At 44.7% G+C, this 26953-nt stretch overlaps 1 protein-coding gene across 3 annotated transcripts; it reads right to left on the bottom strand.

Annotated features, from left to right (window-relative positions):
- On the bottom strand, window positions 1-26953 carry mknk2b (MAPK interacting serine/threonine kinase 2b). 3 transcript variants are annotated; one of them, XM_078423659.1, is made up of 14 exons: window positions 26775-26953; window positions 26269-26462; window positions 25635-25722; window positions 25209-25310; window positions 23362-23459; window positions 16972-17051; window positions 16492-16565; window positions 14886-14990; window positions 13590-13645; window positions 12776-12871; window positions 8496-8690; window positions 3270-3434; window positions 3129-3172; window positions 1-1314 (listed from the first exon to the last, which is right to left on the bottom strand). In XM_078423659.1, the coding sequence occupies exons 2-14, from the start codon at window positions 26317-26319 to the stop codon at window positions 1065-1067; spliced, it is 1404 nt and encodes a 467-aa protein (XP_078279785.1). In that variant the 5' UTR covers window positions 26320-26462; window positions 26775-26953; the 3' UTR covers window positions 1-1064. The 3 variants fall into 3 exon arrangements, with proteins under 3 accessions (XP_078279785.1, XP_078279787.1, XP_078279788.1); XM_078423661.1 differs by having other exon boundaries at window positions 25635-25716; XM_078423662.1 differs by lacking the exon at window positions 25635-25722.

Genomic DNA, 26953 nt, shown 5'->3' with positions numbered 1-26953 from the left:
CTCCCATCCCTCCAAAACATGCTGGTCAGAGTAGCCGCAAGAATGGAGAAAAAAATGACAGAGGAAGATAGGTGTACAAATAGAGCTATTTTTCTTTGAAGGAAATTGAATGTACAAATTCTCTCTCTCACGCACCGTTCTCAAATGTCTGGGATGCACAAGTAGCCCTGTTTTACTGGGACAAGATGGCATCGAATGGAAAAATGCTAGACCGAATGGCGAGGTGCCTTTGTGTTTCTTGCCTCTGAAGTGTAGAACTAATGCAGCTGTTGTCACCTCCCACGTAAGCCTTTAACTGCGCCGTGACCAGTGCCCAGGGAAGACGATGGAAAAAGACATCTTTGACAGCTTCACAGGAAGCCGTTGGTAAATGCAGAAATGCACAGTTCAAACCTAGTAACCCAAACTAATACAGAGTATAAAAGCAGCTAAAACTAAACTACAAATTGTTGTGAGGGCGATCACAGTACAAAATAAAGTTTAAAACCTGCTTTTTAAAACATTCCTTTGGTGAAGAGACTAAGAGTTGCTTAAATTCTCGCTCTGTTTCTCAGCTGTTTTTGACTCTTAGCATCTTAAATTTGCATACTGCCCCTTGCAGGTTTCAAATGTTGTAAACAGTTTTGTCTTGTCTGAAGCAGTATTGTAACATTAGAAGGCACAGAGTGCTGGAGTAACTCGGCGGGTCAGGCAACATCCCTGATGAACATGGACAGGTGACGTTTCGCATCAGGACCCTTCTTCAAACTTAGCTGATGTTTCAGGTCGGGACCCCTCTTCAGACTTGCCGATGATTTGGGTCAGGGCCCTTCTTCAGATTTGCTGAAGTTTCCGATCAGGATCCTTCTTCGAGACTTGCTGATGTTTTGGGTTGGGACTCTTCTTCAGACCTTGCCGATGTAGCTGATTGCGACCCTTCCTTAGAACTTCTCCAGCACTTTGTGTCCTTTAGTTTTGTAAACCAGCATCAGCCGTTCCTCGTATCTATAGCATTGCAACATAGCCAGACTTGGAAGCCAGCCAACAGAAGATCCTGGTTTAGTTGCTGTGGAGACTAAACGACGTCACGCGCAATTGTCTACCAGGACTAAGGGTGGCAACAACTGTTGATTGGCTGCATTAATTGCATTGGTCTTCTGCCTCCGTTTGGCTAATTTAGATTCGGAGGGCGGAGAGAGACGTACAGAACATGAGGTAGCTTTGATGAGGATTGGATGATTCTGCTCGTCCTGGTTCTCTTCATGCTGAGTCAGCTGCCTGTTAACTGCGATTGCTTCAGCTGCAAAGTACGTGAGATCTTTGGCACTGCTGTTCCTGGGGGGGGGGGGGGGGGGGAAGAAGACAGAACAATGAGTCAACACAGCTCTAACCAGGGCACAACACAAACCACAGCCTCAAAACTGCGACAAACCGCTCGGTAATCCACTCCCAGGCTTTTGTCTCGGCAGCTTAATTTTGTTTTACAAACCAAAGTCCTTCAATAAACAAATAGTTTTTTTTTTTAAATAGGGCATATGGATGGTTCAGTATACAATTTTACAAACCCAGGCCCTTCAATAAACAAATAATTAGTTCTAAAAAAGAGAGGATCTAGAAGGTTCAGGTTACAATTTGGGCAGTAGAATGATTGTAACGTTTAAACATAATTCCAGCAACAATAGTTTAGGCTGCTGGCGTTTTGCAGCAGGTCAGAATATTTAAAATGGGAATTTTATTTCTGGTTGAAACTATTCTGGAACAGCCAACAAAGGCACAGTTGGCTGTGTTTTGTTTGCAGTAGAATGCTTCAAGTTTGGCTCACTCTGCATAACGACAGTCATTAAATTGGCCCCCAAAATGGTTAAGCTTAAAGGGTTTCGGTACATTGAACAAAACATATAACCCTATGACACAGAAGCAGAATTGGACAATTCGGCCCATCGAGTCTGCTCTGCTATTTGATCACAGCTAATCTATTTTTTCCCTTCTCAACCCCATTCTCCTGCCTTCTCTCCATAACCTTTAGAATAGAGAAGTATAGGAGACACAAAGTGTTGGAGTAATTCAGCAGACCAGGCAGTATTTCTGGAGAACATGGATAGGTGACGTTTCTCATGAGACCCATTTTCAGACTCAGATGGCACGTCGCCTATTCGTAGAAACATAGACAATAGGTGATGGAGTAGGCCATTCGGCCCTCTGAGTCAGCACTGCCATTCAATATGATCATGGCTGATCATCCAAAATCAGTACCCCGTTCTGGCTTTTTCCCCCATATCCCTTGATTCCCTTAGCCCCAAGAGCTAAACCCAACACTGTCTTGAAAACATCCAGTGAATTGGCCTCCACTGCCTTCAATGGCAGAGAATTCCACAGATTCACAACTCTCTGGGTGAAAAAGGTTTTCCTCATCTCAGTCCTAAATGGCCTACCCCTTATTCTTAAAACTGCAACCCCTGGTTCTGGGCTCCCCCAACATTGGGAACATTTTTCCTGCACCTAGCCTGTCCAATCCTTGAAGAATTTTATATGTTTCTATAAGATCCCCTCTCATCCTTCGAAATTCCAGTGAATACAAACCCAGTCGACCCATTCATTCATCGCATGTCAGTCCCGCCATCCCGGGAATTAACCTGGTGAACCCAATAGCAATAATGTCCTTCCTCAAATTAGGAGACCAAAATTGCACACAATACTCCAGGTGCGGTCACACCAGAGCCCTGTACAACTGCAGTTGGACCTCCTTGCTCCGAAACTCAAATCCTCCTGCAATGAAGGCCAACATGCCATTAGCTTTCTTCACTGCCTGCTGCACCTGCATGCTTACTTTCAGTGACTGATGTACAAGCACACCCAGGTCTCGTTGCACCTCCCCTTCTCCTAATCTGACACCATTCAGATAATAATCTGCCTTCCTGTTCTTGCCACCAAAGTGGGTAACCTCAGATTTATCCACATTATACTGTATCTGCCATGCTTCTGCCCACTCACCCAACCTGTCCAAATCACCCTGCAGCCTCATAACATCCTCATCGCAGCTCGCACTGCCACCCAGCTTTGTGTCATCCACAAACTTAAGAAACGTTACATTTGATTCCCTCGTCTAAGTCATTAACAGGAACAGGCCCTTGGATGATTGGATGACTTACCTCTGGAGAAGACGGGGTGTTGGAAGGGTATTCTCTGGAGCATGCTGAAATCGAGAGAAATGGAGGGATCAATGCAAATTCAGTGCAAGTGAAAAAAAGCAAGAGGACAGTTTGGGTGGTTGGCTGCTTTTGGATACATACCCCTTGCACCCACGGGTGCTCCAGCACTTGTGCTGCACTCAACCTCTTCTTGGCATCTCTGACTAAGAGCTTTGTAATGAGGTCCTTGGCACCGAAAGAGATGTGAGCCCAGTCCTTCTCAGGGAACTCGTACTTTCCTTTCTGAATGCTCTCAAAGAGATTATTCTGTAAATAAAAGACAATAAAACCATTAACAAAGCTGGGGCAAGTTACGCTTTAATTATTGTCTTTACTGTTTCTGCACCGAATTTTAGGCAGAGTCATACAGCACAGAAACAGGTCCTTCGGCCCAACCAAGATGCCCATCTACACTAGTCCCATTTGCCTGCATTTTGCCCATTTCCCTCCAAACCTTTCCTATTTATACACCTGTCCAAGTGTCTTTTAAATGTTTAAACAAGAAACTGCAGATGCCAGTTTACAACGACAAAAAAGGACACTAAGTGCTGGAGCAACTCAGCGGAATAATAAATCAAGGCCAATCCCGCTGAATCTGAAGGATCTTGACCCAAAATAGTGCCCATTCCTTCCGCAGATGCTGCCTGATCCACCGAGTTCCTCCAGCGCTCGGAGTTTTGCTCAAGATTCCAACATCGTATCTCCCGCCCCCATTCCCAGTGCGTTCTCTGGCAATGAACTGCTTGTTCCAGCCCATCAGACTATTAAACAGCTCAATCGCTGCTCTCTACATCTCAATGAGACCAGCTTTTCCAGCCGATCAACTTCCCTGCAAGTCACAAACGTGTGCGGACACGTTCAAGAAAGGGCCACTCCTACTTCACAGTCACATTCCTGTCCTGCCTGCAATGACAAGTGTTAGATTTCCCTCTTGAACCAGCATCAGCTCCTCAGCCTGTGTAGCGTTTGATCCATCCTTCCACCCAAGTCAGCAACACACTGCCTCTTCACGTCAAAATCTTAACCTTGAAAACCATTCTTACAACCTTCTAAAAGGCTGGGGGAACTCAGTGGGTCAGACTTTTGATCAAGATTCCAGCATCTTGTGTTTCTAGTGTCTCCAGATAGACATTTCTGTTCAACGAGAACTGGAGTTTGGGTGACAGGATGCCCTTGGGTAATAAATGGGGAAAATGTGACTGGGGTTATTAGAGACTGCAGATGCTGGAATCATGAGCAAAACACAAAGTGCTGGAGGAGCTTAGCAGGTCAGGCAGCATCTGTGGAAGGAAGGAACTGCAGATGGTTTTCCTCCAGCATTTTGTGTCTATCTTCAGCATCTGTGGAAGGATCACTGGTCAGTGCGGACTTGGTGAGCCGAAGGGCCTGTTTCCGGGCTGTATCACTCAACTAAACTATAAACTCTCCTTACAGCTAATTCCAGGCACAATGCCCAGTGCCATTTTAGTTTAACTTTCAGCAGTTACTCATCTGCCAGAATCTCTCTGGGTTCATGAGTACCTCACAGTGACCAAGCACCCAGGGCCAGAGCACAGTAGATTATTTCCAGGTGACTGGGATTTATTTTACCCACATAATTTGCCTTGCACCACTATTTTCGATAAAATCACTTTTATCGTGATATTGCCAAATTCCACTTGCTACAGTTTGCGGGAATACTTTATTTAAAGCAGATGTGCTCAGGAAACACTGTGCAGCCTGCATGAATTTATGGTTCATTGATTGAAAGAAACAGCATGGAAACTGGCCCATCGACCCACCGAGTCCACACTAACCATCGATCGCTCATTCACACTAGTTCTACGAGGTTATCCCACCTTCTCATCTGCTCCTTAGGGGCAATTTACAAAGGGCAATTAACTTACAAACCCCCACGTCTTTGGGATGTGGGAGGAAACCGGAGCACCTGGAGGTGTCCCACCCGGTCACAGAGAGAACGTCTTCACTCCACACAGAAGAGCACCCGACGTCAGGATCGAACCCAGGTCTCTGGCACTGTGTGGCAGCAGCACTACCAGATGTGCCACTGGAAATTCAATGGCTGACAGAGAGTCTTGGTATTAAACAGGAGTGTCACCACCACTGACAGCATCCCGTCGAACCGAACAAAGCTTCTGGGAATGCCGTTGTACCACCTGACAGCAAGGAGGTTCCCCACTGGAGGTCTCTCTCTATAAGGGAGTTTTCCCCCCTTAATATCAGGGTGCTGGGGTGGAGAGTCTTACACAGAGCAATGCCATGCAAGAGATTTTTAAGTCGGTTCACGGACTCGCCAGCTGCCTGTCACTTCTGCGACCCGGAAGAGTCTGTGTTGCCGTCTCTATTAGAGTATCTAAAGGGATTGCTTCTCAAATTTCTGCTGCATTTCAGCCCCACACTCCTGATCTTTGGTCCACCCGGTACAGAGGTGGGTGGGTCGGTCAGGAGGGGGGGTGGGGAATCTCCCTGTCTGTCTGCTCCTGGCCAAGATGACCATTCACAGGTCCAGGCAGCGTGCTCAAGTTCTAGGAGTAGAATTAGGCCATTCGGCCCATCGAGTCTACTCCACCATTCAATCATGGCTGATCTCTGCTTCCTAACCCCATTTCCCTGCCTTCTCCCCATGACACCCGTTCTAATCAAGAATTTGTCCATCTCTGCCTTAAAAATATCCACTGACTTGGCCACCGCAGCCCTCTGTGGCAATGAGTTCCACAGAATAACTACCCTCTGACTAAAGAAGTTCCTCCTCACCTCCTTTCTAAAAGAGCACCCGTTAATTCTGAGGCTGTGGCCTCTGGTCCTCAACTCTCCCACCAGTGGAAACATCCTTTCCACATCCACTCTATCTATGCCTTTCATTATTCTGTAAATGCAGTCCTGGGTTCTACCCGGGTCAACTGCCCGCCCCTCGTCCACGCTTATGGCCATGCTCGCGTGTCCCTGGAGAGACAACACGCAGTGTCCATGCGACTTTGAATGCTTCCGTGAACGCTGGTCACCGCGGGGGCTTGGGAGCGCCGTGGATACGCCGACAATGTCGGAATCTGATGGCTGATGTTTGCAAGTTTTGATTAATGCAGGACTTTGTAAACTGCGATTTGTATTGAAACTGTACTTTGTATTTGTTAAAAAAAAAGCTTCTGGCAAGAAACGCCAAACATCTCACTAAGCTAATTTATTTTTTAAATCCTTCTTTAAAGGTTCTGCGTCTTTGTTCTCATTGACTAAGTGCAGTCTTGCCCACGGCATCAGCCACAGCCAGTGAGCACGAGAAGATGATGGCGGCACGGTAGCGCAGCGGTAGAGTTGCTGCTTTACAGCGAATGCAGCGCCGGAGACTCAGGTTCGATCCTGACTACGGGTGCTGCACTGTAAGGAGTTTGTACGTTCTCCCCGTGACCTGCGTGGGTTTTCTCCGAGATCTTCGGTTTCCTCCCACACTCCAAAGACGTACAGGTATGTAGGTTAATTGGCTGGGTAAATGTAAAAATTGTCCCTAGTGGGTGTAGGATAGTGTTAATGTACGGGGATCGCTGGGCGGCACGGACTTGGAGGGCCGAAAAGGCCTGTTTCCGGCTGTATATATATGATATGATATGATATGATACTAGCCGCAGGATTTCACTTTTAAGCTCGATGTTCTTAGCAACACTCGTTTTGTGAAAACAACTCAGAAAGCAGTTATGGGGCGGCTGCCTCAGATCTCAGGTTACACGGCTCGCTTGGCAGGTCGGTGGTTTCCACAGCAGCTGCAGGGTGTCACAGTTCCCAGCCCTGTATATCATAGCCACACAGGAGAAACACCCACACAACTCACTAATATAGTCAGTGTCACACAGCACGCAAACAGGCCCATCTCGTGCACACCAACCAAGACGCACGTCGTAAGCTGGTCCCTTTTGCTCGCTGTCACAGGGGGGACGTGCAAACTCCACACCAGCAGCACCCATCAAGTCTGCTCCACCATTCGATCGTGCTGATCTAGTTGCCCCCCCTCAACTCCATTCACTTGCCTTCACCCCATAACCTTAGATACCCTTACAAATCAAGTACTGAGGGCGGCACGGTGGCGCAGCGGGTGAGTTGCTGCCTTACAGCGAACGCAGCGCCGGAGACACGGGTTTGATTCCAACCGCGGGGTGCTGTCTGTACAGAGTTTGTACGTTCTCCCCATGATTGTTGAGGGGTTTTTTTTCCCCCCAAGATCTTTGGTTTCCTCACACACTCCAAAGACATACAGGTTTGTAGGTTAACTGGTTTGGTTAATGTAAAATTGTCCTGTAGGATAGTGTTAATATGCAGGGATCGCTAGTTGGCGCGGACCCGGTAAGCCGAAGGGCCTGTTTCCGCGCTGTATCTCTAAACTAAACAAAACTAAACAATCAATTTCTGTTTTAAATTACCCAATGACTTGGCCTCCATAGCTGTCTGCAGCAATGAATTCCATTGATTCACCACCCTCTGGCTAAAGATATTCCTCCTCATCTCCATTCTAAAGGTACATCCTTTTATTCCAACGCTGTACCCTCTGGTCCTCGATTCTCCCACAACTGCAAACAACTAGCTTATTATCTAACCTGTTATCCCCCATTATCCAGCCTGTTATCTCCAAAGTCATGTTACTGCAAAGCACCACCCCTCCCAACACCATCCTCTTGCCTCTCTCCGGACTTGGGGATGGATGAAGATTAGTGTGCAACAGTGATCCACTGGATTACTGCTCATGGTAAGGCATTGAGAAGGGCAAAAGATGAGGAGAAATCAATTAATCCCCAGTCCCCTCTGTGTATTTTGATTGATCCATTCAACAAATCAATCCTCAGAACAGCAACTTCTGAATACGAGTGTATTTAATCACACTGCTGATTCAGAATCACCCATTCCCAATGCAAGAACCACACAATGCCACCGAGCAATCCTCGAGTGGTATGTTTTAGATTTAGTTTATAGATACAGCGTGGAAACAGGCCCTTCGGCCCACTTGAGATCACGCCAACCAGTGATCACTGCACATTAATGCTATCTACAAGCACTAGGGACAATTTACAGAAGCCAATTAACCTGCAAACCTTTGGAGTGTGGGAGGAAACCGGATATCCCAGAGAAAACCCACGCAAGTCACGGGTAGAATGTATAAACTCCACACAGACATCACCTGTAGTCTGGATCAAACCCGGGTCTCAGGCGCTGTAAGGCAGCAACTCTACCGCTGCGCCACCGTGCCGTTCTTATGACTTTGGCACTGGTTCAGTTTCAATAACAAACCGAGTATAAAATGCCCAGCAATACAGTTAAAAACCATGGGAATAAAGGTCGGGCACTCACCTGACAGGAAGGACAGGCCTCACCACGATCCCAGCCACAGTCAGTACCACAGTTACCCACAAAGGGCGGATATCCGCTGAGCATGATGTACAATATAACACCCAGACTCCAAAGGTCACAACGTTTGTCGTATATCGAAGCCTCTTCGTTGAACGCCTCCACAACCTCTGGTGCCATGTACTCCGCAGAGCCACACTGGTATGGATAAAAGAAAGTTCATAGGAATTAGCTGTCGCTTTATTTTTGCCACGATTACAGAGATTTAGTTTGCATGCTATCCAAACAGATCAGATATACCATAAAAGGACACAGCGTGCTGGTAACTCTGCAGGTCAGGCAGCATCTCTGGAGAACATGGATCTACAATACTTTGTACACTCCCTCCCTGGAGCACCTGTTCAGCCTACGCTGCCTCAATAGAGCAGGCAAAATAATAAAAGATCCATCCCACCCCGGCCACCGTCTGTTTGTTCATCTGCCCTCTGGTCGACGTTTCAGGTCGATCAAATCCCGAACAAACAGACTTAAGAACAGTTTTTACCCCAGGGCCATACGAGAACTGAACACTACCTTCTGCACTAGACAACACTGTTAAAAAATCTTTTGTACTTAATATAATTGTATTTATTTGTTTTTGCATTTATTGCATATATGTTTTTTACGCACCGTCAGGATTGGCTATTTTTTAATTTCATTGTACTCGTTGCAATGACAATAAATGAATATTATTATTATTATTATTAAATACAATCAAATCAAAGGGGAAGATACAGAGTGCAGAATATAGTTCTCAGCATGGTGGCACCTTATCTTGTGCAAGCACCGTTCAAAGCGGAAGGAGCTGTTCTTGGGCCCCGTGACTACTCGTATGGCCCTGTGCTAAATCACAGGGTTTCTTTTACAGCACAATGTCTGTTGGCAAACATGATGCCAAGATAAACCGATCTCATCTGCCTGTATATGATCCATATCCATGCGCCTATCTAAAAGCATCTTAAACGCCACTATCGTATCTGCCTCCACCAACACCCCTGGCAACGTGTTCCAGGCACCCACCACTCTGTGTGTGTAAAAAAAAAAAGTCTCACAAATCTCCTTTTAGCTTTACCCTCTGCCCTCTAGTCTTTTATATTTTTACCCTGGGAAGAAAAAAGTCTACTCTATCCAAGCCTTGCATAATTTAACATACTTTTACAGTAAGATTAAATGCTGAGGAGTGGGCGGGGGCATTTTTTTTTAAGACAAGTCACGTTCCGTTCACTCCCACCCACAGCTTCAATCTGCGGATGGTTCCACTCCCCCGACCGCAGGAGAAAAGGAGGAAAGAAGATAAGACTTTATTGCCTTCCGTCAGAGTGGGGAATGTGGAGGAGCCGCTGTGGTGAATGTTTATGTCAGATTTTTATGTAGTTGTGTGTCTTGTTGCTTTTTTGGTATGACTGCATGTCAAACCAAATTCCTCGTATGTTGCAAAACATACATGGCTAATAAATTGCAATTATGATTATGATATTCATTTGAAGGATAGAAATGAACAGGTTGTTCTTGTATCCCATCTGTGGGTGGGAGTGAACGGAACGTGTCTTGTTTTAAAAAAAAAAATGCCCCCGCCCACTCCTGTGGTTGCCTCCAGCAAGACAAGTTCTGCTCAGCTCGAATAGTCTGTTGCTGAAGTGAGGTTGTTTCTCCGCGAGAGAGAGCAAGGAATCCTTCAGCTCTGGAGTAAATAGGCCTTGCTAGTTGCACTTGGAGTTGCACTTGTATTCGCCAAGTCAAACCATTTTAGTTTTGTTAACCCTTTCTTTGCGATATTCGCTTTAATGCTGGAATCCTGGTCTGTCTTCCAACAAAGAAAACAGATGCGAGGAAATGTTGTGAAGAGGACAGAGGGTCCTTGGAACATACAGCCAGGGGTGGCGGTGGAGACAAGATACCATAGTGGCATTTAGGAGGCTTTTAGATGGGAACATGGACATGCAGGGAATGGATCACGTGCAGGCAGAGGAGATTAGTTTAACTTGGCATCATGTTCAGCACGGACACCGGGGGCCAAAGGGCCTGTTCCTGTGCAGCGTAGTTCTATGTCTACCTGCTTATGCCTTTTTGTTACTGTAAGTGCAGTAGATACGACACAAATAGCAACATGCTCATTGATCTACATCTCAATGACAACGTGCATTTTTATAGCGTCCCTGTTGTACTAACATCGGGCCACAATACATTCCTGGACCCAACACCAAGGGGTGCATTCGAATATCTTGTGAATGGCTTGGCCACAGAATCAACTTTTCTAATGAGCAAGGATGTTTGGAGCCACACACAGCAAGAATTCCAAACGGGGGGAAGAGTTTAATAGAGATGTGCGGGGCAAGTTTTGTTTTTAAACAGAGAGTAGTGGGAGCCTGGAATTGGTTGCAGTAGGGGTGGTGGTGGCTTTTAAGAGGCTCTTGAATAGGCACGTGGAAGTGCAGGGAGTGGATCATGTACAGGCAGATGAGATTTGTTTAATTTGGTATCGTATTCGGCACAAACACGATCCTATGGGCTGCTGTTCTCTGTTTTCTTTCCAACTTAAGACTTGCACCTATTGTGAAATTTGCCCATCTGGAAAAGCATACTTTGAATCCGTCCATCATTAAAACTTTTACTAGGATGCAATCTGCTTCCCTGAAGGAAGTCCATCACAGTGCCTGAAATTCACCGCAAATCGAAAAGTATTTGCAGCAACGGTTTTGCGCGATTATGTTTTCAAACACCAAGCTAATGCCTTAAACCTCCTGTTCCTGAGCAGCCGTTTAATGCAACGGAAAATACTCAGCCCTTCCTCCCCCAGAGGATTGCTGGAAACCTTTCTGAGAAAGCATTTGTTGGCTAGAACATGCCGACCTTGAGCAAGAATGGTATCAAAACAGAACTGCACAGCAGCATGCGAGTCAGCAATGATCCACAAGTTCATTGACACTGAAAGACCACACCACTATTGACAAAGATTACTTCTTGAAAAACATCGCAGGCACATGATCTTAAAAACTGACCTGAAACATAATCTCAAATATTTTAAAACCAGACTTTAAAATTGGAATAGAATGGTACAGACGTTTACTCTAACATTTAAAAGACTTTTGGGCAGGAACATGGATAAGAAAGGTTTAGAGGAACCGGGGGCCAAACACGGGCAGGTGGGACTAGTGCAAATGGGGCATATTGGTTGGCATGGGCAAGTTGGGCTGAAGAGGCCATTTCCCTGCTGTCTGGCTCTGTGCCATAAATGTAATAGCCAGAAGCTGGTCCAGTTTGGCAGCTCATACTAATCTGTTTAAAGGTTGCCCAAATTGAAGTTGGATTCATAGTTCTGGGTCTGGTCTCACTCCCATTCTCCATGGGTTTCTGACAGTGAAGGCCCTGATAGTGGATGCTTTATATAACTGTAGTGATTTCAGAAACTTAAAACGTTGAGAATCCAATGTTATGCTCCAAATTAGGAAGTGTATACAAAACAAGATAATCACCCAATTCCAGCAGTTTCTCTTATCTTTAAACTACATAGAACATAGTTCAGCACAAATAAAAAGCAGGCTCTTTAGCCCAGAGTGTTCGTGCTGAACATGATGCCTTGTTAAACTGATCTCTCCACTGATCTCTCCTCTTAATCTATCGTATCTGCCTCAACCACCACCCCTGGCAACACGTTCCAAGCACCCACATCGCTCTGTGTAAAAAAAAAACTTGCCCCGCACATTTCTTTTAATCTTTGCCCCTCTCTCACCTTAAAGCTATGCCCTCTAGATCACACAACCGACAACATATTTCCAAATATAATTTTTTCCTAAAGTTGCAGAAGAATAAGAGAGAAAAGATTCAAAGTCTCCAGGTGCCAATTAAACGCTCTTGACAAATGATATTCAAGGGTCTGGAGGGTTTAGAAAGCACCACTATAAATCTAGCTTAAATGTCTCGTTCCCAATGCAACACCATTCTTTAGTTCTCAAGCATCAGGCTTTGCCAAGGTGGTGAAATCTGCAGCAACCAGAGGTGCTGAGAAGGTTGCTGAGCAGGAGCGTACAAATGGACTTGGAGGAAGCCTCCAGATGACTTACACGAGGTTTGTAGGTGACAGCTGAGATCATCTCAGGACAAATGGATCGCTGCGACACGGCAGAGTTATCTGCAGTCGATGGCAAAATATTAGGTTTTTAATAGCCCCAGATTACACAGCAGCGAGGCCAGTGTAGACGCGGAGTGTAATCCAATCAACAGCCCTAATTAAACCCACTTCTTACCGGCGTCAGAAGTTCAGGGGTCGAGATGGGGGAACAGTCACCGTTCAATTTTATCCCACTTCCCAAGTCAAAGTCACAGATCTTTACAGGAGACAGCTGAAAGCCAAAAGAAAAATACATTAACTAACTGCAAACTGATAAGCAAAACTTAGCTAGGTTTAAAAACAAAAATGACTCTTCTCTGACTGGGCGTGTGTATCGACACATGTATCAATAAGTGTGTCAGTAAGTATGTGCATGTGTTTACAGGTGTTGGTTGGTGTGTGTTTACACACGTCAGTGTCTGTCAGTATGTGTGTGTTAACATGTGTCAAAATGTATGTGTGTCAGTGTGAGTTGGTAGGTGTGCACATCTGCATGTGTCAGTAAATGTGTCAATATGTGTGTGTGTGTATGTGTGTGCGCGTCTAAATGGGGCAGTGTGAGGGCACACTCACTCACCTGTCAGTAAGTGTGTGCGTGCGTGTGCATGTTAAACAATTTCTCCCATTTGGTCAATCAAGCTAAAAAGTCACACTCAATGAACAGGGCAAAAGAATTGCCAGCATCACTCCAAAACAAAATGGTGGGCATAGGTTTAAGTAACATGTCCGAAACGGCTACAAAGATTTAGAAACCAAACATTTAGCAATCTTCAATTAAGTTTTCATTCCTCATTAGTGAGTATGCGAGTTTTATTTCTCACAGAGCTAGACTCTCAAACTTACTAATTAACAAACGAGAGTCATCGACAATTACTCTCCAAACGAAACACTATCTTCATGTACTTTTAATAAGCATTCTTTGCAATTCATAAAGATTCCACTGTGCATACCTGTTCTGGGTTCTCACACAAGATGTTCTCTGGTTTCAAATCGCGGTGGGCCATGCCTAACAGAAAGAGCAACCTTGTTAGTGGAATTAGATCAGTAATTGCCACTTAAATATTTCCTCTGTCCACAAATGTTCTCATGCCCAACAAATATTCTCATGTCAAACAGACAGAGGAAAAAACACACACTGAGTGCTGGAGTAACTCAGTGGGTCAGGCAGCAACCCCTCCCCTCCCCTTCCCCCTGCCTTCCTCTAGCTTCACAATTTGCAACTCTTCAATCCTGATCCCACCCAAAATGTCACCTGTCTGTATTTTCCAGAGACGCTGCCTGATCCGCTGAGTTACACCAGCACTTTGCGACTTTCCTGGTTAAACCAGCACCTGCAGTTCCTTGTGTCTACAGAGGTGGAGGACATTGCTGAGTAAAAATAAAATCTTAGTGAATTTTTAGTCGATTTTCTTACTGTTGACGTTACTCACCGTATGACAAACATCTGGCCTCAATAGCCAGCTGTTAAACCTGAGATGGGGCACTGAATCTTATGTATTATTATATATATATTAAGCATGCGCATTGTGTTTACAGGCCTGTTATGCTGTTGTACGCAAGAGCCTCATTGTTCCGTTTGTCAATATATATGAAAATTAAACACTGGACTCTTGAGATGTCGTGCCAGTTGGAACTTGTTGAATAAGGACGGATTTGGATGAAAATAGACTGGGCTTGACAGTGAGCCCTGGGCAGGGAGGGACATAGTAACAAATGATACAAAATCAAAGGCGGCACAGTAGTGCAGCTGGTGGAGCTGCTGCCTCACAGCGCCAGAGGCCAGAGTCCAATCCTGACCTTGAGTGCGGTCTGTGTGGAGTTTCCATGTTATCCCTATGACCCGCGAGTTCCTTCCAGATGCTGTGATTTCCTCCCACATCCCAAAGATGTGCAGGTTTTTGCCTCATATATATGCATGTAAAAATGCCCCTAATTGGCAAGGACTGGATGAAAAGTGGATGACATAGAACTGGTGTGAATGGGTGATTGATGGTGGGCATGGAATTGGTGGGCTGAGGGGCTTGTTCCCATGCTGTATCTCTAAACTAAACGAATTAAATAGAAGAGCTAAGAGACTTCCAAGGCTTCAGCACCATAAGGATAGTTTTATATACAATTCAACCAAGAATCAGATGAAGTGATAAATAGCAGTAGCACCTTGTGCACTACCTTAGTCGGTGCTAACTGTAGCTGTTCCAAACAGAGACATATCTGAATAAACTGTGAGTAACAGACCAGTCTGTTACCTTTGTTGTGAAGGAAGTCCAATGCGCTTGCAATCTCAAGGACAACAATACTGGCTTCTCGCTCGTTGAAGTGCTTTCTCCTGTGTATGTGTGTTAATACAGACCCTGGAGAAAACAAAGTCAGGGGAGTTAGGACAGCAAATGTTAAGTCAATATCAAAATGTGGTCAATAAGAAAGGGCAACTCTTAAACTGATGCCCCGCAGAGTCAGAGAACAGGGTGCGATCCTGACCTCCAGATTAGTTCAAAGATTGGCCGACCATCAATCTCCCGTTCACACTAATTCTATGTTATCCCCACTTTCTCATCCACTCTTCACGCACTGGGGGGCAATTTACAGAAGCCAATTAACCTACAAACCCGCACATCCTTGAGACGTGAGAGGAAACTGGAACACATGGAGGAAACCCACGTGGTCACAGGGAGAACATGCTAACTCCACACAAACAGCATCCAAGGTCAGGATCATGGGGCAGCAGGTTTACCAGTTGCACCACTGTGCTGCTTGGTGCTGTCTATGTTGAGCACTAGAGTAACTCAGCGATCAGGCAGCATCTCTGGAGAACAGGCATAGGTTATGTTTCAGGTTGGGACCCTTCTTCACAGAGATGTTCAAGATAAGAAGTAGGTGGTTTAGGGAGAACACAAGGAAGATTTTATTCAGCTAGATGGTTGGAGTTCACAATAATAATAATGCATTTTATTTATATAGCGCTTTTCATATACTCAAAGACGCTTTACAGAGATTTTGAGAACATAGGGAAATTAATAAATAGATAAATAAGTAAATAAATAAATGAACAGAGAAAGGAGACAGTAGGTGAGGTGACCTTCAGTGGTTGAAGGCAGTGCTGAACAGGTGAGACTTCAGCGATGTTTTGAATGTGGTGAGTGTGGGGGAGTCTCTAACGGTTTGGGGTAGTGAGTTCCATAGGGTGGGAGCAGCGATGGAGAAAGCCCTGTCCCCCCAGGATCTGAGTTTAGTCCGGATGTGGGGGGATAGGAGATTGGCAGCGGCAGAGCGGAGGGTGCAGGTGGGAGTGTGCCTGTGGAGGAGGTCGGTCAGGTAGGATGGGGCCAGGTTATGGAGGGCTTTGTAGGTTATGAGGAGGATTTTGTACTGGATTCTCTGGGGGATGGGGAGCCAGTGGAGTTTATAAAGGACGGGGGTGATATGGTCACGGATCGAGGTGTGTGCGAGTAGACGGGCAGCGGAGTTTTGAATGTATTGAAGTTTATTGATGATTTTTGAGGGTGCGCCATAGAGGAGGCTGTTGCAGTAGTCCAGACGGGAGGTGATGAAGGCGTGGATGAGGGTTTCTGCAGCTGTGGAGGAGAGGGATGGACGGAGACGGGCAATGTTTTTGTAGAATGTAGAATGCAGTGCCCAAGAAGGTGAGGGTGATAGTCTCAGAGCATTTCATTACAATTCTGTTGTGCACTTCAATCATCAAGGCATATAAGGCCAAGTTACTTGATCAGCATTGACAGGAAGAGCCTGGCTCGTGCTCCATTGACTCAATGAGCCATGATTATACCGATCTTTCAAACACTGCACTTTATCTAAAAACACCCGTTTTAAGTTTTAATTAGTTTAAATTCATACCTCCGTTCATCTTTTCAAAAACCAAGTAGAACTTATCCTCGTCTTCAAAAAATTCAATGAGTTCGAGAATGTTCCTAAAGGCAAACAATATTTTAAAAAGTTATTTCTAAAAACCGAGACAACACGACAGTGTGCACTATCTAACATGCCAAACTCATTTAAAACGCCCAATGTCACTTTGCACTGCATTTCTAAAAATGCAGAACCAAATTTGCCAGCAATGATAAATAAAAGATGCAGATGAATGAGAGAATGCATTTCACCAGCAAGTTCAAAGTGCAGTGTGACAGAAATAATTGTGCTGCTGATGCATTGTTTAGGCTTTGTTAAGACAAAGCCATTTCCTAGTCGCGCATCAGGATTATCTATTTACAGCCATCATCTGATGGACTAAAATCGATCCTGTCAGCAAACAGCGGGTGTGCTGCAGCATTAATTGTGTGGTGCTGCCTTTAGGATTAAGTGAGAGCCAAGCTGTACCTGTGTCCCTGACACTGATAGAGCATCTCCACCTCACGGAACACACGACTGCGACTACCGCCGGGTTGCTTCTCAATAATCTGCAACAAGCAATCAAAGTAAAACCCTTTAGTAAACCCGCAGGCACAAAGTCCCAACACACCTTTGTGACTTATGCCCACACTCCCTTGCTCATACTTTTCATGAAAGGCAAGAGAGTGTTTAATTGTCACATGTACCAAAAACGGACTGATGACATTCTAAACTTGCAACATGGGTCTATAAACACAGATTTATTCACAAAATGCTGGAGTAACTCAGCAGGTCAGGCAGCATCTCGGGAGAGCAGGAATGGGTGACGTTTCGGGTCGAGATCGTTCTTCAGTCTGAAGAATGGTCTCGACCCGAAACGTCACCCTTTCCTGCTCTCCCGAGATGCTGCCTGACCTGCTGAGTTACTCCAGCATTTTGTGAATAAATCGATTTGTACCAGCATCTGCAGTTATTTTCTTATTCTATAAACACAGAACTCAATAGATAACACAATAGTCAAAAAATAAATTTCAATAAATTAAAGGGCGGCACAGTGGCTGCCTTACAGCACCACAGACTCGGGTTGGCGCCCGACTACAGCCGCTCTCTCACGGAGTTTGCACGTTCTCCTTGTGACTGCGTGGGTTTTCTCTGGGTGCTCCCATTTCCTCCCACATTCCAAAGGCTTGCAGGTTAATTGGCTTCTGTAAATAGTTCCTAGTGTGTAGGACAGTACTAGTGTATGGATGATTGTTGGTCAGCATGGACTCTGTGGAATGCAGGGCCTGTTTCCACGCTGTATCTATAAACTAAAATACTCCAATATTAGTGCAAAAAAGCCCGAAGTGCAACCACGACAGCTCGTAGTTTATAGTTGAGGTTAATGTTGTAACAGTAACCATCTGCCCCTTCTTCAGATGATATTCAAGAAGATCATGGCTAAATCAATCATCTCAAGACAGCAATTTTTCTGCTTAGCAATTTCCAAAGTGACTTTTAAGTTGTTCTCTTTTTCTGTATCAAAAATAGTGTTATAACCAAAAATAAAGTGCTGGAGGAACTCAGTGAGTCAGGCAGCATCTATAGAGGGAATGGTTAGATGACATTTTGGGTTGGGACTCTTCTTTAGACCCAAAACATCATCTATCCACAGGTCTGAAAAATAGACCCACTGTGCTACTCCTGCACTCCTGAATTATTGTCGCTGAGTTTGTTCTGCTAATGTTAGCAATTCTATTTTACAAGTACTTCCAATCTGCATTATTGGATTGTCCACAGTTAACCAACAGAAACAGTTAAAACTGATATATGGACACATCTAACTATTCAGTAAATAAATTTCATTGTTCCGTTGTCCGTACATGTGACAATTAAACATTCTTGAGTACGTTTTCTTTTCTATAATGTAAAAATACCTACATCATCTGCCAGTCAAAACCCCCTTCACCTGTATCCACCTGTCACTTGTCAGACTGTCTCTCTTCCACCTCACCCCACTCCCGCCACAATGAGTCTGAAGAAGGGTCTCGACTCATAACGCCACTTTTTCACGTTCTCCAGAGATACTGCCTGACCGACCGAGTTACTCCAGCACGTTGTATCTTTTTTTGTAAACCAACACCTGCAGTTGCTTGCATCTACATTTACACAGGTTCCTTCATGGAGTTACTACTGTGTGTGTGTTTAAGGTATTGATAGATCTGGCTGAGCAAGGGTTAAATTAAGTTCCAAAAAAATATTGTTGTTATAAACCACACTCAAAGCAACCCTATTTGGACGGTATGTACTGTTAAGGCATATCTGGTATATCTAAGTTTATTACAAAGCACAATAATTCTGGTCTAAAGATCACAAGAATTTTAAAATAGCGTGATCAGGAACTGAGGTGGAGATAAGGAATATAAAATTCATATTTTTCACCGATTCGTTGAGGCCCAGTCTAAAAGTCAGTCAGCTTCCTTCAGCACAAAGGAAATGATTTCAGCTGCCTTTAAAAAAAAAAACATTCCTCTTCCAATCCAAAACATTTGGTAAATTCTTCAGTTTAGCAACGCAATTCAAACAAAAAGCTCTTTGGAGTTCACTGGAGACTCAAATTAAAAACAGCTGCTTGCGGCAAAGTTTTCCCTCTGCCAGTGAGCTGTGTGGAGTTCCCTCCCCCACCCCTCTCTGTCGAGAACACTGCATTGTTTGGCTTTTGCTGCTGAACACAATGTCCTAGCTGCCAGCTGCCTACAGCGCAGTCTCGAGGTAGGCAGTCCCACCCTCTTCAATCAACAATAAACTGAGCTTTGATTACTCCAAAGACAAAGGACACAGACTCTGCAAAAGTGTCGGCAGGGCCAGAATACCCTGGGTCAAAAACCCACCGTGATTGTCTCCTAGTAGAAGTGTCTAAAACTAGAGGGTGACTATAGTGCTACGTGTAGGGAAAAAGAGGTGTACCAACACTAGTGGGTACAAAAAAAAAAGAAGACAGCCAGTCAAGCAACATCTCTGGAGAACATGGATAGGTGACATTTCAGGTCAGGACCCTTCTTCAGACTTTTACTGCAGAGTATACCACTAACAATACCAAACATACAGACACACTAAGAATGTATTAGGAACTTTGCACATTTTCAGAAGAAGATACAAGGTGCTGCAGATGCTGGTTGACAAAAAAGACAAAGTGCTGGAGTAACTCAGCGGATCACGCATTGTCCATGGTGATCATGGATAGGAATCGGTACCAGTCTTTACAGTCTAAAAAAGGGTCCCGACCCGAAACACGACTTATACATGTTCTCCAGTGATGCTGCCCGATCTGCTGAAATACTCGATCAAGCACTTTGTGCCCTTTTTTTTGCATTTTTTTCGTTTTGTATTGTTTATTACAAATAAAGTTTATTTTTGAAATTAAAAAACATTGAATTCATTGTGTATTTATTTTTGTCATGTTGTTACATTAATGTGCCTGTAAAGCTGCAGCAAATAAGAATTTCTGAAGAAGGGTCCCAACCCGAAACATCGCCTATTCATTCATGTTCTCCAGAGATGCTGCCTGACCCGTTGAGTTACTCCAGCACTTTGTGTCTTTTTGAGTAAAGCAGTTTCTGCAGTTCCTCGTGTCTAAGAATTTATTTTTTCTGTTCCTAGTGCGAATGACAACTAAACACTTGTATAGGTTCAAGATAAGGGGATGTGGGTTTAGAAAAGAACAGATAAAGATTTTCTTCACACAGGTTCAAATCTGGAAGATTCTGCCCAAGAGACACACACAGTAGCTTAGTATCCAAACACAGTAGGCACAGAGACCTATAGACCAAGTGCAGTTGAATGGGGATGGGGAACAAGGACTTGTTTCTAAGCTCCATTTCCTGATTAAAAAAATCTTCACAAGGGAGACAAAAGCAAAGGCCCAATGCACCTTGCAAAAATTGTAAGCAAAACACAAATCATTTCAATAAAAATCAAAATGTGAAAATGCAGAAATACTCAGTAGGTCAGGCAACATTGACATGGAACAATAGCGCACAGGAACATACCTTTTGGTCTGCAATGTCTGTGTTGAACATATTGCAAAGGGAAACCAACTGCCCCTACATGATCCACACTGCTCCTTAGTTATGTTTTTTTATTTTTAAAGCCTTTTAAACACCAGATTTATGTCTGCCTCCACCACTACCACTGGCAACGTGTTCCAGGTACCCACTTCTGTATTAAAAAGAATCTTACCTGCACATCTCCTTTAAACTTTGTCCCTCTCAACCTCAAGCTGCACCCTCTAATCCTTGACATTTATGGATTGCCATGTATAGTAAGAAACCCAAAACGTTAACCATTTCTCTTTCCACAGATGCTGCCTGATCTATTGAGACATTGGCACGGAATTTCCTGTTTATATATCTTGTACTTTCATCTTCTGCAAGCCCAGAAGACACTTTATAACATCTACAACAGGGCTCAATTTTCAAACCATGTTGCCTGCAGTTTGTAATATTAGTTTATTTCCCCATATACTCCCGTCTTATCAGGGCCACACTTTTCACTGCTTCTACTAATGATACCAAAATACTGTTATCTTAAAATAACTCCCACAGTTGTTACACCAACTCCTTTAAACCTCTTTTTCATGTTGTGCTCCATATTACTGAAGAAAATGAACCATGTACACTAGTATACCGAGGTTGAGAGGGGCAAACCTTAAAGGAGATGTGCAGGTAAGATGTATTCGAGAGAGAGTTAGATTTAGCTCTTAGGGCTAACAGAATCAGAGGATATGGGGAGAAAGCAGGAACGGAATACTGATTTTGGATGATCAGCCATGATCATATTGAATGGCTCGAAGGGCCGAATGGCCTACTCGTGCACCTATTTTCTATGTAAGCATGGAAATGTTAGACAATAAGGCCTGTTTCCATACTGTATGACTAAGACACATCGCTAGCTTTCAATGTACCTTTCACAATGAGTTTCAGCAAATCACATGAATGGAAGTTGATGGGTTAACTTATTGGACTTTAGCTTGCCTGCACAACATTTAACATCCTCCATAGAGGCCCCTGCCAAGTATGGACAAAAAAAGACTGAAATTAGAATCTGGGCTGGAATTCAAACTGCAGTCTCCACACGGTCTGATTATTATCCTAACCACCAACATATACAGGGAGTCAGGGGTTATGGGGAGAGGGCAGGAGAATGGTGTTAGGAGGGAGAGATAGATCAGCCATGATTGAATGGTGGAGTAGACCTGATGGGCCGAATGGCCTAATTCTGCTCCTATAACTTATGGAACTTTTGAACACGTCCACCAATAGCACAATAGACTACAGCTGCTCAGATAGGTCTCTATTCTCAAAAGCCCTTCGTCCACCCCTGCATCTACCAGCTCCACGGCCTCTCAGCCAACTGGATTTCTCTTATCCGCTCTCCATGACTGAAATTGTTGCTCTAGCTGTAGAATTGACATTTATTCAGCTTGCACCCATTGACATAGAGTACCATCAACAAGACTACCCATCTGTCAATTTAATGAACCTTGGGGCACTCTCCGAGTTATAGGATAGCTGAAGTTATAAGGAATAGGCTATTTGAACGCAAACCTATCTTTGAGTCTTGAGATTTGTGTTAAATTCTGTTTACTCATTTAACTGTGGCTACACACCAAACTAACACTGTGAAAAAAGACACAGTGCTGGAGTGACTCAGTGGGTGGAGAACATGGATGGGGGGGGTTAGGATTGGTGTATCAGGCTGAGACTCTGCATCAGGATGCAACACATACAATTCTGAGCTTATTGAAAGATCTGTGTTTAGTCAAGAGTCTCACGATTATTTAAATGGTCGTAAGTTCCAGAACCAGGACAATGAAATTCTGAAGCAAGGCCCCAACCCAAAATGTTGCTTGTCCATCTCCTCCACTGACGCTGCCTGACCCGTTGAGTTCCTCCAACACTTTGTGTTTTGCTCAAGATTCCTGCTTCTGCCTTGTGTCTCCTTGTTTGCTGCAGCTTTACTGGCACATTAAACACCACCAATAAATAGGCAATAAATTATTAGTTACACAAGTAAACCAGACCATAACAGTGCAAGCCAAGGTACGCAGTGATCTTTTCCCAAGTGTCCCCAGTGTGCATCAAGTTTAGTTCAGTTTAAAGATACAGCATGGAGACAGGCCCTTCGGCCCACTGGGTCCATGCCGACCATTGATCACCCATTCACACAGGTTCTATGTTATCCCCTTTTCTCATCCACTACCTACACACTAAGAAACAATTTACAGAGGCCAATTAGTTCACTGTCTTTGGGATGAGGGAGGGAACCAGAGCACCTAGAGGAAACCCACGCAGTCAGAAAGAGAACATGCAAACTCCACATGGACAGCACCCGAGGTCAGGATTAAACCCGGGTCTCTGGCGAAGTTAATTTTCAGAAACTTTAATTAGACATGGAGACGATACATTAAAAGCAGATACCAGTCATTCTTATTAACTAAAAAAGACAGTGCCGGAGTAACTCAGCAGATCAGGCAACATCTCTGGAGAGCATGGATAGGTGATGTTTCAGGTTGGGACCTTTCCTCAGACCCTTTCCGACCCGAAACTTCACCAATCCATGTTCGCCACCTATCCATGTTGGTCGGATGCTGCCTGGCCCGCTGAGTTACTCCAGCACTTTGCCTCTTTTTTTGTAAACCAGCACCTGCATTTCCTCGTTTCTACATTCTCGATGACTTGCTGCCATGAACGAGTTGGCTGAAATATTATAATCAAGGGAGCGGATGAGATTTCAGAGCAACTCTTCCTGATACAGCCGCGCCCGCAACCTAACCCAGATTGCTCAATCAACAAGCGCGTGATGCAATTTACATTCAGAGTTACTGAGCACACAACTCACCTTCACAGCATATTCTTTGTTGGTGATTAGGTTCCCACAAGTCTGCACTCTGGCAAAAGATCCTTCCCCCAACATCTCTCCATTGAGTTTGTAAACATCTGTGAGAACGGCACAAAAAAAAAAGGCAAAATAAGAGATACACAAGGAACTGCAGATAAGACACAGAACACAGAACAGTATGGCGCAAGAACAGGCCCTTCGGCCCACAATGTCTGTGCCGAACATGATGCCAACTCTTATCTACCTGCACATAATCCATATCCCTCAATTCCCTGCATATCCATATGCCTATCCAAACGTCTCTTAATCACCACTATCATATCTGCCTCCACGATCACCACACACCACCCTCTGTGTGTAAATAAACAAATTGATGTTGGAATTTTGAGCAAAACACAGAGAGCTGGAGGAACTCAGCAGGTCAGGTGAAGGGAACGGGCAGACGACGTTTCGGGTCAGGTCTGAAGAAGGGTTCCATCCCGAAATGTCACCAGTCCATTTCCCCCCACAGATGCTGCCTGACCCGCTGTGTTCCTCTGGCACTTTCTGTTTTCCTTGAGTAAGAGGGTCAGTCCAGACCAGACATAACCCTCACTTCCCAACAGGAGGAACACCAACTAAATTAAACATTTGTGAATAAATAGTTTACTAAAGTTCAAGCAAAGGTAAATATCACTCTTACAAAACTCAGCCTTGTATAAATAAAATCCTTGCTCGCATTCAAGGACACTTATTGGATTCTGTGACCTATAAATAATCAAATTTGCTAACTATTACCCATACATTTGCAGCGCATTTAAGCAGAAAGTCAAAGGAGAAAAGGTTCCTAATTACAGATACCCCTTTTAATGGAGACCCAAGAGACTGCAGATGCTGGAATCTGGAACAAAACAAAAAGTGCTGGAGGAACTCAGTGTATCAGGCAGCATCAGTGGAGGGAATGGACAGGTGTCCCTTCAACTAGACTGAAGGGTCTTGACCTGAAACGTCACCAAATTCCTCCAGCAGCTCTCTTTTCTTTTAAACCCCTTTTAATGTTCTTGCTGAGCTAAACAAGATCCCAAACCATGAATCCCCACTTCAGATGCATCTGGTGAAACAAAACGCAGTTACTGACATTTCCTGTACATAGCACTGCAAATCTGACAAGGGATTTCAATTGATTGATTAAAACATACAGCATAGAAAAGGTCCCTTTGGCCAAATGAATCCACGCTGACCATCGATCACCCATTGACACCAGCTCTATGTTATCCCACTTTCTCATCCAAGCCCTACACACTAGATGTGTAGGATGGAACTGCAGGTTAACACTGAAGATAGACACAAAATGCTGAGTAACTCATCCGGTCAGGCAGCATCTCTGCAGAGAAGGAATGGGTGACGTTTCGAGTCGAGACCCTTCTTCAGAAGGAGGGCCTTGTGTAAACACTAGGGGCAAATTACAGGGGCCCATTAACCGACAAACCTGCACATCTTTGGGACGTGGGAGGAAACCGGAGCACCCCCACACTGTCATAGGGAGAACGTGCAAACTCCACACAGACAGCACCCAAGGTCAGGATCAAACCCGAGTCTCTGGTGCTGTAAGAAAATAACTGCAGATGCTGGTACAAATCGAAGGTATTTATTCACAAAATGCTGGAGTAACTCAGCGGGTCAGGCAGCATCTCAGGAGAGAAGGAATGGGTGACGTTTCGGTTTCTCTGGTGCAGTGAGGCAGTGGCTCTACCAGCTGTAAATGTGCACCCAGCTGTAACCACAGAAAACGATTGTTTTCCTTCTGCAGGTGGGGAATGCAATCTGCAAATGCAGCAAAGTGGCACATCCAGCAAGAGAAAGCTTACCTTCGAATTTGCCACTGAAGCTGTCTGTGGCCCGACATCGTTTTTTCTTCTTGTTTCTTTTCTTTGCGTCTGGGATGTCAATGGGCTGACTCGAGGGCATACCTGCAACAAACCACAGGCGGTTTTAATTTCACACGTGAGCCGGCAGGAAGCATAAAATACAACTCAATAGACAATAGGTGCAGGAGGAGGCCATTCAGCCCTTCGAGCCAGCACTGCCATTCAATGTGATCATGGCTGATCATTCTCAATCAGTACCTGCCTTCTCCCCATACCTCCTGACTCTATCCTTAAGAGCTCTATCCAGCTCTCTCTTGAATGCATTCAGAGAATTGGCCTCCACTGCCTTCTGAGGCAGAGAATTCCAAACCGGGGCAGTATTTAAAAAATATATATATTATAATAATAAACTCAGCACCAACTTACCAGGCCTGACAGGACAATCAAAATTAAACACCTTCTCAATATGAGATAGCCCAGTGTCATCACAATAATCATCAAACGGTGTCTGGCCCTGCAACACAATCACAGGTGAACATTACAAACAAGGCACAAATTCATAGCCTGTGCAGGATGCAATGCAAGAGGTCTGGGGAGCTTTGTGTGACCAGCCAGTCAAAACCAAAACAAAGATCGCAGTTAGAAGCAGAGCGCCTACAGGGGGTTTGGATCAGTTCCTGCTTCAAAATGGAGCCGGCTTTAAACCCGAGAGGTGTCCAGGGCATTAGTCCACCCACTGGAAAGCTCCATTAGACCCAAATCAACGGGAATTAATGCAACAAGGGCGCGGGGAGAGGACAGTTTCCCCTACATTATACTCCTCGCCAACAACACAGGACAGTTTCCCCTACATTATACTCCTCGCCAACAACACCATTCACTCCCTGATGTTAAATGCCGCTTTATAAGCAAATGGAGGAAAATGGAATATCTGTTTAGTTCCTTCCCTCCCTCCTTCCCTCCTTCCCTCCCTCCTTCCCTCCTTCCTTCCCTCCCTCCTTCCCTTCCCTCCTTCCCTCCTTCCACCTCACCCTGACGGACAAGGCTCGGCAAGTTTTACCTTGAATGAACGGTGGAATCCTTTCAACTCTGCAATCTTGTTCTGAACCATTTTTTCTTCCCCTTCTCTCCCCTTCACACAGTAACAAATGTCCACGCACACACAGTGAAGGAACCCACCGACGTCTCAGACAGACAGAGCAGAGGATGTTGTCTGAAGGTAGAAGTGCTCGCTATTGTCCCAGTGTATATGGCCTGCAATAACAAAAAGAGAACGACACATTTAGATGTTCAACCTTTTCCTTGAATCGGTGCAAAAATCCAACCTACAGCCACCAAACAAATGGACAACCCCCTAACTTGGATCACACCACCTTCCGACATGTCCATACCCCCAATCGCTTTTCCCCATAGTCATGTTGTAATTGCGACTTATAAAATCCATTTTCAGATTGCATAAACGTCCGTTTAAAACTGCTGACAGCTTGTATTAAAATAGAGTGTGCAAGCAGTTTAAATCTGCATTGGAAAAATATGCGCCTTCCATTTTCCAGCACAATAACTTACCAGCACAACACGCCTTCTTCACTAGCTAGCTAGCCAGCCACCAGCCTAGTGCTAATCTACAAGGGGGCAGCCGTAGGACACGCTCATTTATAACCTCCCAGCTGTAAACTACGTGCCAAACAGTCAGTCCCTGCGTAGCCAGAGATTAGCCTGGGAACAGTGCGCTGTACTGTACAGCA

The sequence above is a fragment of the Rhinoraja longicauda genome, chromosome 28 (assembly GCF_053455715.1).
Source record: "Rhinoraja longicauda isolate Sanriku21f chromosome 28, sRhiLon1.1, whole genome shotgun sequence".
NCBI lineage: Eukaryota > Metazoa > Chordata > Chondrichthyes > Rajiformes > Arhynchobatidae > Rhinoraja > Rhinoraja longicauda.
Note: the sequence above shows the minus strand (reverse complement) of the source record. Positions and strands in the feature narration are given on the sequence as shown.

What these genes read in the sequence shown, in the direction of transcription:
- mknk2b (XM_078423659.1), bottom strand. Translation starts at nt 26,319, where the DNA reads ATGGTTCAGAACAAGATTGCAGAGTTGAAAGGATTCCACCGTTCATTC. An exon ending in TTTTGAAAAGATGAACGGAG is followed by an intron (nt 14,991 to 16,491) that starts GTATGAATTTAA and finishes TGTTTTCTCCAG; the next exon opens with GGTCTGTATTAACACACATA. An exon ending in ACACCCCGTCTTCTCCAGAG is followed by an intron (nt 1,315 to 3,128) that starts GTAAGTCATCCA and finishes CCCCCCCCCCAG; the next exon opens with GAACAGCAGTGCCAAAGATC.